Genomic DNA, 12,408 nt, shown 5'->3' with positions numbered 1-12,408 from the left:
GTGCCAGAGTTGAGTACAAGCTTGTGATGTTTGGTGCGATTCACATAATTATTTTTATTGCTGGTGATTTGCTGTATCAGATTTTTTTTTGACAATACAAAGACAGCCTGCCAGAGTGGTGCTAACAACTAGCATATAACTCCAAGCATGATCGTCTGCATGACCAACGACGCTTGTCATCAATACATTCTAGTCTTAAAACTGACATGTGATGTGATCAAACATTGTCAAATTTAATCTGCCAATGTCTGAATAGAACCGTAGAATCAGTGTAGTCAAGAATGTAGAACCAGTGCGCAGGCGAGTTGGGTGATTGATCATAGCGATATCACATAACTATACATACAGTTATGAGTTGGGCTATTTCAATAAATTAATTCCGTCATAAACGGCCACGTCCAAATGTATCACAAAAACAAGGCTACACGTCCCAATGCGAGCGTCTCAAAGTAGCTAGGCTACGTTCAAGTGGCCTATAGGCCCTAAACCTAAACGCCACGCCAATAGAAACGGAAATGAATATCAATCTCCCTGCATTTAACGTTAGAAAATGCACAATTCACTTTAAAGAATTTTAAAAAGCATGTGCCGTAGTCGATAGGCCTATTTCTGTAAGCTAGTGTCAAATGTTGGGTGCCCGTCTTCCGCTTAGCTTTATACGCTACATTGTTTCATTTGTTTAACCGCAGGTGAGATTGTGAAACAGTAGCCTACACCTGAGTATCCTACAAAATGTCACATTTACGCTGGAATTGCTCATTCAATTATCAAGGAAGGCTACGCGGGCAGCAGTAAAGTGAAATTTATCCTACCTTCTTACTCAGGTAATTTTTAAGTGGTGTGTCCGCGTGGAAATGCACCTACCGGTGAATACATGTGCACGCGGCCTCGCCATTTTATAATTAACCTTCATCGTGAACACCTAAACTAAAGGGTGAGTTCAGCCCCGACAAAACGTTGCAAAACTTTTATTGAAATTGATACGGCGGTGCAAACGTTGCAGCTATGGCAGGGTAGTCTGCTGATTGGGTAAAACCTTTGACATTTTGATCCAAAATAACATAAAGGATCAGTATTAGGCCATTTGTTGATTGTGCACTATTGCAAGTCGCGTAGGACAAAAGTGTCCGCGAAATGACTGTAATGTAATGGCATGTGAGCCCGAGTGCACCGAACCGCCCCCCACCCCCGCCGGCTCCAGCCCAAGGGGGGCGTCACAGAGCCGCCCTACCATGGCCACCCATTCACCTCCATTCATTTGGACTTAAGCTCAGATGATAGATAGATAGATAGATAGATAGATAGATAGATAGATAGATAGATAGATAGATAGATAGATAGATAGATAGATAGATAGATAGATAGATAGATAGATAGATAGATAGATAGATAGATAGACAGACAGATAGACAGACATGTATTGAGCTTCTGATTAGAATGTGAAAATATATAAACATTAATTCATTTGGCTAATTAACTGATGTGTTAATTCATTCAAAGCCTATCAGTCTACCGCCTGGATAGTGCGTGTCACCGACGCGCAATATTTTGATTGGCTATGATCTGAAAAAATGCTTCCGCAAAGCATACACACGTGTTCGCCTTCGGAAGTTGTTCCCATAGGGTTGTTTCGGTCAGATGAGTGAGGTGGGACGCAGCCGCTGACAGACGTCAGTGTCAAAGTGACAAACTCGAAAGATCAGACGCTTACACCATTTGCTGAAAGCCTCGTCTGCCTGGTAGGTACATTGGACACTCATACATTCTAGTCAGGTTACGTCTGTATGTGATGTATACTGTAGCTAGCTTGCCAGCTATATTATGGAGTATTTTGCTTTGTGTATAGCAGCGGTAGCCAGGATTACCCAGCTAATGCCTAATGTTACATTAGCTGTACACCGAGCTAGCGTTAGCTAACGCTGTTAACGTTGAGCTAACAGCAAATGCTTGCTACGTAGTTAGCTAGCTATGTCAAGCTTGTCTAACCTACTTGACGTGTTTACCTTAGCTAGCTAGCTAGCTAGTTATATATTTGTGCTGGTCAAAACTCCTTTAGAATGGCTAATACATTATCATTAAAGGTTCAAAAATGCTTTGGTGGTGGAGACTTTTCCTTTTGGTTTTAATGGCTTGTAAAACAAGCAACACATGAATTAGCGTATTCGTTGTTGTATTTGATTGTTGTGTTCCAATATATAAATGTTATCATCTATACCATGTCTGTATTTAGTGTAGTCCGCAATGGCACACATGAAGTAATTCTAATCTAACTCGATCTTGTTTACAGGAATGGAGAAAGCCAAACAAGTTGCTTTTGACAAAGCCAGACTTCAGATGATTAAGGATGGCTACGATAGGGCCTTCGATTGCATCAACAGAGGACTGACAGCGGACGAGGCAGGTCACAAGGCTGATGCCCTAGAGCTGTACAGGCAGGGGCGACAGTACCTTCTTAGGGCAATCAGTGTGCCTTCCCAGGGAGAGGAGTGCACCGGAAGCTCCTGGGACTCAGCCCGCCAGATGCAGCAGAAGATGGAGGAGACGCTGAATAACATCACCACACGCCTGGCTGTGCTGGAGACCAGCCCGGACCTCACAGCTGCCTTTACCTCCGCTGGGGTAAACGGGGCATGTGCTGCAGGGACAGCCTCCGGAAAGCAGTCCGCCAAAGAGAAGCCAGAGAGGCCGGCACCTCCAAAGTTGCTCTCCGCTCACAGTCAATCGTCCGGGGCTGTGGGAGGGGCACCTTCGCTCGGCAGCGTGGCTCACCCTCTGTCTCCCACCAGACAGGCTGCTGTCCCGGGCGAGCAGCCTCCGGCCTACTCTCCCCAGGCGGCCGATGGTCACCAGACCATCTCCTATGGCACAGAGGCAGGAGAGCTGTCGCTGGTCGGGGACGAGTTCTACAGCCATACGTCCAGCTCCTCCATCTCTCCTCAGAGTCTCTGGGAGGAGGGGGAGGAGATGTTGTTCCTTCACCACGGGGTCCAGATATTCTTCGTCACACCTGAGGGGGAGGTCAGTGCCCCCTCTTACCCTGGCTACCTGCGGCTGGTCAAGTTCACCCATGAGCAGTCAGAGAGGATGCCCAATCGACCTCCAGCCTTCCTGCAGGTGAGAGAAAGGGCCTATACTGTAACTAGGACTTGGTATTGTCTTGGGAGTGAGGTGATGTTTTCCCTCACTCAAAATGCATCTGGGTCCTGATAGGTTGCGTAATTTCAGAGATTTGGGAATGGTTACTATATGTTGCAAAATCATGATTAAATATGAACAATTAGTGTCATTTTGGTATGTTTCTGACAAATCAATTCACGTACGACAATGTGACCTAGCTCTGGGTTAGCATTGAAGTCAAATCAAATCAAACTTTATTTGTATAGTGCATTTCATACACAGAGGCAACACAATGCGCTTTTACAGAGAGCAATGGGAGGGTGGGCATAGGTCTCACCCCTACATATTCCAGAGGGAAGCAAAAAAATCTGTTTCACCCGGGGGCCAGAAAAGTGAGCTGTAAAAATTCTTCCCTGACCTCTCTTGACCAGCACCATAGCTGAGCTGTGATAATCTCAACGAGACGATCGAGCAAGCTCCTGGAAAATGTTTTTCTATTGGCTAAGAAGATATACAGAGCAATAAACATGGGCTAAATACTGACTAACAGCAGAGTGTACAATTAACGCTGTCTTGCTAGTGGAAGGTATGGGAGGCTTGAGCATAGCATCCAAAACCATTGATCTCGTAGGCTGTACATGTTGCACCCTCACCTAATTTCCTAAGTTGTTTGTTTGCTCTCTCTGTTGTCTGGGCCTTCAGAGGGATGAGATAGGCCCATTAACGATCCCTCCGTGTCCCTTATGACCTCCCCGGGTCATGTGAGAGTGGCCCTTAACAGAAAGTGTGCGCCAATGACGTCATCAGGGAGAGCCCCAGTGTCATGTGCTGTGAAATTGTTGTGGCAACATGTTGCAGAAGGAATGAAATGAAGACCTACAAGCGTTTTCCTGACCCGTTGGCCAATGCTGCTCCTCTCTTATGACATCATCATGACCCTCGCCTGCTTCTATCTCTTATCCACATGAATAAAAGATTACAACAGCACTACTCTTTGAACAGCTCTGTAGATAACACAGTGCCTATTAAGCAAGCGCTGTGCACTAGGCTAGCCATAGGTACTTTGCCATATTGATACTCCTTCTATTTACTGTCATACTGTATAGATTAGGAGCCATATAAATATCCAAAGCCTAAAAGTCGCTCAAATGGTGTTGCAATTGGCGAGATTTTTTGCAGGCGAATGTATTTATCATAGCCTCAAGGAATGGCTTAGCCTCGCCTCTTCTGTAATGCATTGTTGTGGAAGCATTATATAATTTGATTTTGGCGTGTGCATGAGTGCTAATACTTAAACACTGCTAATACTGGTTGTGTTCAATAGCAGTTTGCCAGGCACTGCATGTCGGTCCTAACAACTTCCACTACCCGTGAAGATATCCCCATTTGGCACAGCCTCTTGGGTATTTTTGTATAAATAAATCCCAAAACAACTGCTTGATGCGACACAGTATTGTTGTGGGGTATGTTGTACATTCATTGGCTATGACCTTATAAATGTCTAATAATGCCTTACACAATATAATAATAATATAAATAAATACTTACACACTCTCTAATAAGCTACAAATTAGTGCCTAATGTGTACCTTTAAATGAGTGTTACCAAACTCAAATGTTTAGGCTGACTAGATCTTTTTCTTTGCTCTATCTTCCAGGTGTGTGACTGGTTGTACCCACTGATGGCCACCGACTCCCCAGTCCTGCTGTGTAACACGGGGGTGTTCATGTTCCCTGACATGATGGCCCCCACCCCAGGCTCCTACGTCGGAGTGGTGCTGTCCTCTGAGCTCCCTGTCTCAGAGCGGGAGCTGTTCCAAGACCTCCTCTCCCAGATGACCGACCTCAGGGTTCAGGTGAGCAGCTGACACCTCCTCTCCCACCGTTACTGAAATAGCCTGGAGCATGTCTGGGTCAGCCGGCGAACGCCGTGTGACTTCTGAGTCTGTGGTCACTGAACGAACAAGCTCATTCTCACCTGCTGCACACTGATAGCCAAGGGAGTTGGAAGCCCGTTTATTGTCTTAAAATGCAGTCTACTCAATTGTATTCAGATTTCAGGTGTTTTTGAGACAGGTACCAAACATTAACACACCACATATTGATTTTTGAGCTGTTGATTAGTGAAGAGATTAAGAAGTGGGCTGTCTACTTCCGTTCGTAATTGGGGATCATAAAACATGTGATCAGATGATGCCATTTCTTTACCCATAGTGCATTTCTACCAATAATCCCTGTGGAATGAGAGGCTTGGTCTTAAATACTTTGGGTTGAAAATTGATCGTGGTACTGTAGACTTTTAGAGAGAGCTTTGACAAAGCTATGCTTTGATTTAGGATGAACTGATGGGTGCAGTGCAGTTTTAGCAGTCATCAATCAATCAGTCAAAGCTTTATTTGTATAGCGCATTTCATACCCAGAGGCAACACAATGCGCTCATAATCTAAGAAGGATCCAATTTAGCCCTGAGGAGCCTATCATTGAGGGATTTTCATTGTCAATTTAACTACAGTAGCTTAACAAGCCATCTAGCCAATGGAACAAGATCTGTTGGTACAGGGCACTTATTCATGCCACTCGCCTGTGTTTCCTACTGTATTTCTCGTGAGGTGGCGCGCTTCTCTAAATATCTTTCCTACCTCAGCAGTCCAGGGATTTAGAACTGGCCGGTGAAGAGAATTAATGAAGCATAATGCTCTTACCACGGCAGCCATAACACCTCGACTTCAGAGGGCTGAATGAAAGACATGCCAATCGTTACTTTAATCGAGTACAAGGAACCACCTCAGAACTCTATCCAGCCAAATCTTTATTAGCGGATGTACTGTATATAGTATTAGTATCTAGTTGCTAGACTACCGGTAGCCTACACTTCCCATGGACTGCTTCCTGGATCCCAATAAGCAAGTATTTAATGTAGGCACATTATATAAACATAGAATAGCCTACTATTCTGTTCTATTCTATTTGTATTCTGGGCCAAAACTCTAGTGTAACAGGTGTGTGATGTGAATGTTAATACAGTAGTTTTGAACACAAGGCCTCACTGTTTTTCGTGAACAAGGGGACATTTGGAAATGTCTGTCTCACTGCCTCTTTGTTTTGAGGATAATTGGACGCTGTATTAAGCAGCATAACACTGTGAGAAGTGACCTTGAGGTTTCGTTGGTGACACACGGCAAGCAGGGCCACCGAGAGAGAGTACAGCACCACAGAGTGCATTCAGAGGTGCAGTGTTCACTGTTCAGAAAGCGATTGGAAATATTGTTGAAAAGAGTGCATCCAAGAATGCTTAATTACAATGTTATTATCACATACTTTTGTGCGGATGATATAACTCTAGAAGGTGCAGCCTAATCATTCATTACACATGGACTAGTTGGACTATGGATTGGTTGATTTGCTAGCTAACTAAGTAGGCTAACGTGGGGGTGTCTCTTTCAAATATTGATTTGGAATGGTAACAATGCAAAAAAAAGAGATCCTTCTCGGCCAATATTGCTTACAGAAAATCTAAATCGACAGGTCGACCCATCCATTTGCAGGTTCGTGCTACAAATAATACACGGTCTGTTAACAGTTTTAAATTAACCTTCAACAAAAGAAAAATATCCACATAAATAGCTCAACAGCGCCATTCCCAATTCAGTCGTCCTATATCGGACCTAATAATCAGTTATGTTTTTTTTTTTGTCATGGGAAGAGATGGGGGGGGCCTATTGTCCAATAATACACACGTTTAGAGTAGTGGAATAATGCCAATTCAGTTAGTCTGCATATGGACTGTATTCAATATGAATTTGAGTCACTATGCCATATCAGCTAGGCTGCTAACCTCCATCCATGCATGCTGACCAGGACAAGATATCCTATGTGGCCATGCGTTATCCACTAGGGCTTTGGTTTATATCAATAGTCCAAAAAATGTATGGTTAAAGTCCGTCACAGATCCAACAACTCTCATTTGCGTGCTCTCTGTTGTTGTTTTCAGGCTATTCGGTTTATTTGTTGTTCTTTGTTGTCCCCCATAATGCCTCCCATTATTCATGTCTGTTAGCCCCCAGACGAATCAGCAGAAACCCTGAACCTCAGTCAGAAAGTGCCCATCACTCCTCCTGAGGAGCCGCCTGCTGCAGAGGAGGAGAGCCCCCTGCCGGTGTGGAGCGAGAAGGTGGCTCACGGCATCCTCACAGGTAAAGCTTTAGAGCACGGGTTCTCATCTGGGGGTCACCTGGGGGTCTGCCCCCCCCCGGGGGCGTACTGCAGGGAGTCCTTGGGAGGATTTCCCCCAAAATACCCTAGTTATAAAATATAGGCTGTTCTTATTTTAAAATGTTTGTATAAATGTTTTGATAAGTTGTGTAAAACAAAATGTAGGACGGCCAGTAACTCACAGCAGAGCTAAGATTTTCTGCTTTTTCAGAGACAAATTTTGTATATCATTGTGTTTGACATTGTAGTTACAGTTATTAATGTCATTGTGAAACGTGCCTTGGGACACATCACTTTTTGAAAATATGGGTGAGTTTGACACGGTCTGAATTCAGGGCTTCGTCCCTTTAAGGCCAGCAGTACTCGGATGTGCAACGCGACTCTCGCAAGGGCCACGTGTTCTAAGCACAACATTCAGAATTTGCAGAATGGAAATAAAAATGTGGTGTGTTGGCATGATTATATATATATATATATATATATATATGTATATTTTTAAATCACAACATTCAAGAGTAAGACGAGCATAAAATAAACACAAATATTTAAAAATAAGAATATAGTCTATATCTCATGAAGCGATGTCACCAGATCTCAACCCAGCTGAACACCAATGGGAGAGGATGTGTCAGACAGCACTCACCACCGCCATCATCAGAACACCAAAGTTGGGAATATCTTTAGGAAGAATGGCGTTTCACCCTTCTAGTAGAGAATTAATCAATCAATCTATGTATCAGACACTCAACGGAATTCATGGCCTGACGGTTGTGGATGACGGAACGGTGACGTGACTCCTGGAGGTGTGCCCGGATATATTGCCCGGGTGACCCCTCACCCAGGCTCGGGGTGGTAAAAGAATAGCCACTTGGCCCCGAGCGTGGGTGAGAGGATGTAACAACGAACACACATGACGAAGAAGAAGAAGAATTGGTCTATGCAAAGACGATCTGAAGCTGTTCTGGCATCTTGTTGTGTTCCATCACTTTACTAAGACACTTTATGTTGGTTTGATTTTATTTTATTTTTTAAATGTATTCAAATTGGGGATTTGGAGCACTGCCAAGCGGCCCTGACTGAATCTTTTTTATCTTGAATCTCCAGGTGCGTCCTGGCTAAGCTGGGGACTTGTGAAGGGGGCAGAGTTCACAGGCATGGCCATTCACAAGGGGGCATCCAAACTCCGGGAGCACATCACTCCAGAGGACAACCCCACACATGTCAGCCCCACTGTCACCAAAGGCCTCCATGTAGCTAAGCAGGCCACTGGTGGAGCTGTCAAAGTCAGCCAGTTTTTGGGTAAGAAGGCTATTATTCAGTAATCACTTGTCGGGTTTCCTTCTGACATTGATTTGCTTGGGTCTGAGTTTTCAATTTTTTATGTGTTGCAGCAGTTATTTATTTTTTATTTACTTTGATTGCACCTTTAGTGGACGGGGTGTGCACTGTTGCTGGCCACGTTGGCCGAGAGCTGGCCCCGCACGTGAAGAAACACGGAGGCAAGCTGATCCCAGAATCCCTGAAGAAAGACAAAGATGGCCGCTCCAACATTGATGGAGCCATGGTGGTAGCCGCCAGTGGAGTTCAAGGTATGGTACTGGCCACTTCATCTGTTCACCACAAAAACAGGGCCAAAAAGATTTAACAGAATTGCACCATATTATACCATTTACCGCTGTTCTCATAGTTTTGTCTGTTTCCACACAGGATTTGCAACCATGTGGACGGGATTGGAAGTAGCGGCGAAAAACATCACCACAAGTGTCGCTTCAGAGACTGTCACCACCGTTAAGCATAAGTAGGTCTCTCTCTTTTTCTCTCAGATCCCTCTCAACGTGTCAGTTGTTGTCTCACTTCCGTAAAGCTGCAATATGTAACCCTGTGCTATAGGCCAGCCACAAGCTACTATGAGCCAGCAATGATGGACATTTTGTAAAGTAATGTAAAATTCAGTTAGCTTCAAACTCCGGGTTTGTGGGTTTGTGTACCCATAAGGCTGTAGAAGAGTAGCCCATGTTGCTGATTGGTTCTCAGCATGTGCACAAGCTTTGAACCAGGTGTGGCCACACCCCTAAGCTTTTTTTGTTTGTTTGTTTTAATGCTCCCATGTCGACCCCACACCAAATTTATAGAAATAATTGTATTTTGCCAAGCAGCAATGTACAAAGACGCAGTTCAGTTGGTCGGATAAATATTTAAATGTTTCAATTCTGGCTCAAATAGTCAGGGTCACATACTGCAGCTTTAAATGTACTTCATTTTCAAGATGGTCACTCTGCCAGTTTGTACTTTGTATCTTGCAAACAAGCACATGCATTTTACAAACAATAGCAAACACTTACATGTCTCTCCTCTTCCACTTACAGATTAAACCTCTTAGACCCACCTAATGAGAATGACAATGAGAAGAAGACATGTACTTTTTCTTAAACCCATATTAAGAAGCTAACCCTTACCATGACACATGATCACTAGCACGGCTAATGCTCTGTGTTGGAATGATTTATCCCTGTTGGCATTGGGAACTGTGGAGCAAATATACCCTTTGCTATTTCTGCCTGTGCAGCCATAATTTACAATGTAGCCTTGAATAATTTATCCCTTTGCTTGTAATAAAAATTCCTCTTAATTTGCTTTTCAATAATTTGACAAGAATATAGTTCTCCTAATTGAAGCACATTAAATCATATGGGGTTTTGCATGAGGTCATGTATCCCAGAATCCCATCATTTCCTTAGATTACTTAGAGGTGCTTACTTGTTGATAAAATCATCCTCAGTCAGATAATCCAGAATGTTGTGTGCTTGGGTGTTGCCACAATCCTGCACGCCTTCATCTTTCCTTGCTCCTATCTAGTACAGTATAACAACCCCGGCCGTTCCAGCCTCCACTGTAGTCCCAACCCTTTCACCAAATCTTGCTGAATTTTAATTAAGGTATGGGGCAGCAGCAGGCCAAGCCACAGACCATGCTGTCAACTCGGCCATCAATGTGGGCGTAACCGCCTTCAACGTCGACAACCTGGGGATCAAAGCCATTGTGAAAAGGACGGGCAAGCAGACAGCCTACGCCATCCTGGAGGACTACAAACTCCAGGACAGACCCGAGAATCAGAAGAAAGTGGAGAAACGAGGCGAATAGCCTCCACGTTCTCCTCCTCTCTTTTCCTTGCCTTCACAGTGGTTCTCAGACTCTTTTGGTCCAGACCCCCTTTGATAATGGAAAATTTTTCAGCACCCCCTCTAACCCACCTGTCAGTCAAATTCGTTCACGTTATGTTTTATCTCAGAGCTATGTTGGTCAAGTAAGGCAGGAGGGACGTGCATATATTTAGGCTATATACGCTGTGTGCATGTATTTAGACTATATACACGATGTGCATGTATTTAGGCTATATACACTCTTGTTAATAACCTTGCATCTGAGATGCAGAAAAATAGGGGTCAATTTTCAAACAGAATCTGAAAGTGTTGACTAAAATGTCACTGTTCATCAGATCAAATGTTTTTGCAAATAATCCATATTTTCCTTGCTTTTACTCTTCTAGTGGGGATGCGGTCATTAAAATGACATGGATTTTTGGGGGTGATATTTTCATAGTTGAAAGTTTATAGTTATCATATGGATGGCCCTTTACCTTTTCTGTTTCACTTTTTTTTGTTTATCTTCCACTGTTTGAGAACCGCTGCCTTAAAACATTTGTATTCTCAAAGAAATCTATATATTCAAATGTTTTATTTATAAAATGTATTTAAATATCTCAGAGTTTGATACAACTGCACTTTAATCTTTACAATGAATAGTATAATTATATAAAATGGACATATTATATTAATACACGTGTGTGTAGATGGGCTGCAGTGTAATGATTAATGTGTTTGTGTGCAATGCTTGTAAGAAGAAACGAGTGTAGTGTAGTGGTGCGGTTGATATGAACTGAAAGTTTTCAGATTGAGTCGTATCACTATATCATGTTACACAAAAGCTTACTGAGATTATAGGGAGGAAATCTAATTTTATAATATTGTATTTGAAGCGAGGAGGAATGCCTCTATTTTGCATACTTTAATCAACTTAGAAGAACACTAACACAATTACGTTTCCTGTACACCCTGTTGATCTATAAGGCTTACTGTAGCATTTCTACAACTGCAGTGTTGTTCTGTGGTCCAGTTCATTGTCTTGAGAAAATACATATTGTGTACACAAATAATGCCTACATAATTGTAACTCCCTGATCACTTTTTAAATGTGCTTTTGGCCATAGGCAAACCAAACTTCTGAGACATTAAAATGTTTGTCTTGAAAAATGTATTGTTATTTGTGTACGTTTTCACAAAACATCTAAAACTAGATTCAGTAACTAAATTGTACCACCTAGTGACTGTACAATATCACATGCATTTAGACTACAGACTACATCCAAAAGAGTACCACAGTCTGAGGACACATTGTTCACCCTTTGCCCAAATTTCTGGATCTAAGCATTTTGCACTTTGAGGAAAAATGAATAGAGATTGTACAGTGAGCTGCAAAAATTCAGGGAATAATTTTTACAGCTCACTTCTTCGGGCCCTGTGGGAACTCTTTTTTTTTTGCTTCCCTCTGGAATATGTAGGGGTGGGACCTATGCCCCCCCCCCTATTGCTCTCTGTAAAGTGCACTGTGTTGCCTCTGTGTATGAAATGTGCTGTGCAAATAAAATTTGATTTGATTTGACATGATTGTCACAGATTGTCTTCTGTGGTTAATACAGGATTTGTCACTCATGCCACACAAATGCTAAAAAGTTCACACAGCAACCAGATAAAGCTCATAATCATTTTTGATAAGGTTTGAAAATTAATTTTACTTACAGTATATGTAACAGTAAATGGTTATACATTTCCATACAATTCCCATGGAAAGTTTCCTTTTGAAAATTCCTGGAAATTTGCAACACTAGGAGAGAGTGCTGTTCTTCAGTTGTTTTTCCTAGGCTACCATGCCATACTATAAGTATATAAACCCATAACCAACATGTTCACCTTAGACACCTGGATTCCCCTAGGTGCACCAGAATATTCAATTTTAGTGAGTG

At 42.8% G+C, this 12,408-nt stretch overlaps 1 protein-coding gene across 2 annotated transcripts; it reads left to right on the top strand.

The window, feature by feature from the left end:
* Positions 1-1,642: 1,642 nt before the first annotated feature.
* On the top strand, positions 1,643-12,018 carry spartb (spartin b). 2 transcript variants are annotated; one of them, XM_084437774.1, is made up of 8 exons: positions 1,643-1,739; positions 2,288-3,114; positions 4,775-4,972; positions 7,174-7,309; positions 8,433-8,627; positions 8,759-8,917; positions 9,036-9,126; positions 10,265-12,018. In XM_084437774.1, the coding sequence occupies exons 2-8, from the start codon at positions 2,290-2,292 to the stop codon at positions 10,467-10,469; spliced, it is 1,809 nt and encodes a 602-aa protein (XP_084293900.1). In that variant the 5' UTR covers positions 1,643-1,739; positions 2,288-2,289; the 3' UTR covers positions 10,470-12,018. The 2 variants fall into 2 exon arrangements, with proteins under 2 accessions (XP_084293900.1, XP_084293901.1); XM_084437775.1 differs by having other exon boundaries at positions 9,695-10,405.
* The last annotated feature ends 390 nt before the right edge of the window (positions 12,019-12,408 follow it).

This window comes from Borostomias antarcticus (assembly GCF_949987555.1).
Source record: "Borostomias antarcticus genome assembly, chromosome: 1".
Taxonomy (NCBI): domain Eukaryota; kingdom Metazoa; phylum Chordata; class Actinopteri; order Stomiiformes; family Stomiidae; genus Borostomias; species Borostomias antarcticus.
Note: the sequence above shows the minus strand (reverse complement) of the source record. Positions and strands in the feature narration are given on the sequence as shown.

What these genes read in the sequence shown, in the direction of transcription:
- spartb (XM_084437774.1), top strand. Translation starts at nt 2,290, where the DNA reads ATGGAGAAAGCCAAACAAGTTGCTTTTGACAAAGCCAGACTTCAGATG. An exon ending in GACCTCCAGCCTTCCTGCAG is followed by an intron (nt 3,115 to 4,774) that starts GTGAGAGAAAGG and finishes TCTATCTTCCAG; the next exon opens with GTGTGTGACTGGTTGTACCC. An exon ending in CAAAGTCAGCCAGTTTTTGG is followed by an intron (nt 8,628 to 8,758) that starts GTAAGAAGGCTA and finishes TTGCACCTTTAG; the next exon opens with TGGACGGGGTGTGCACTGTT.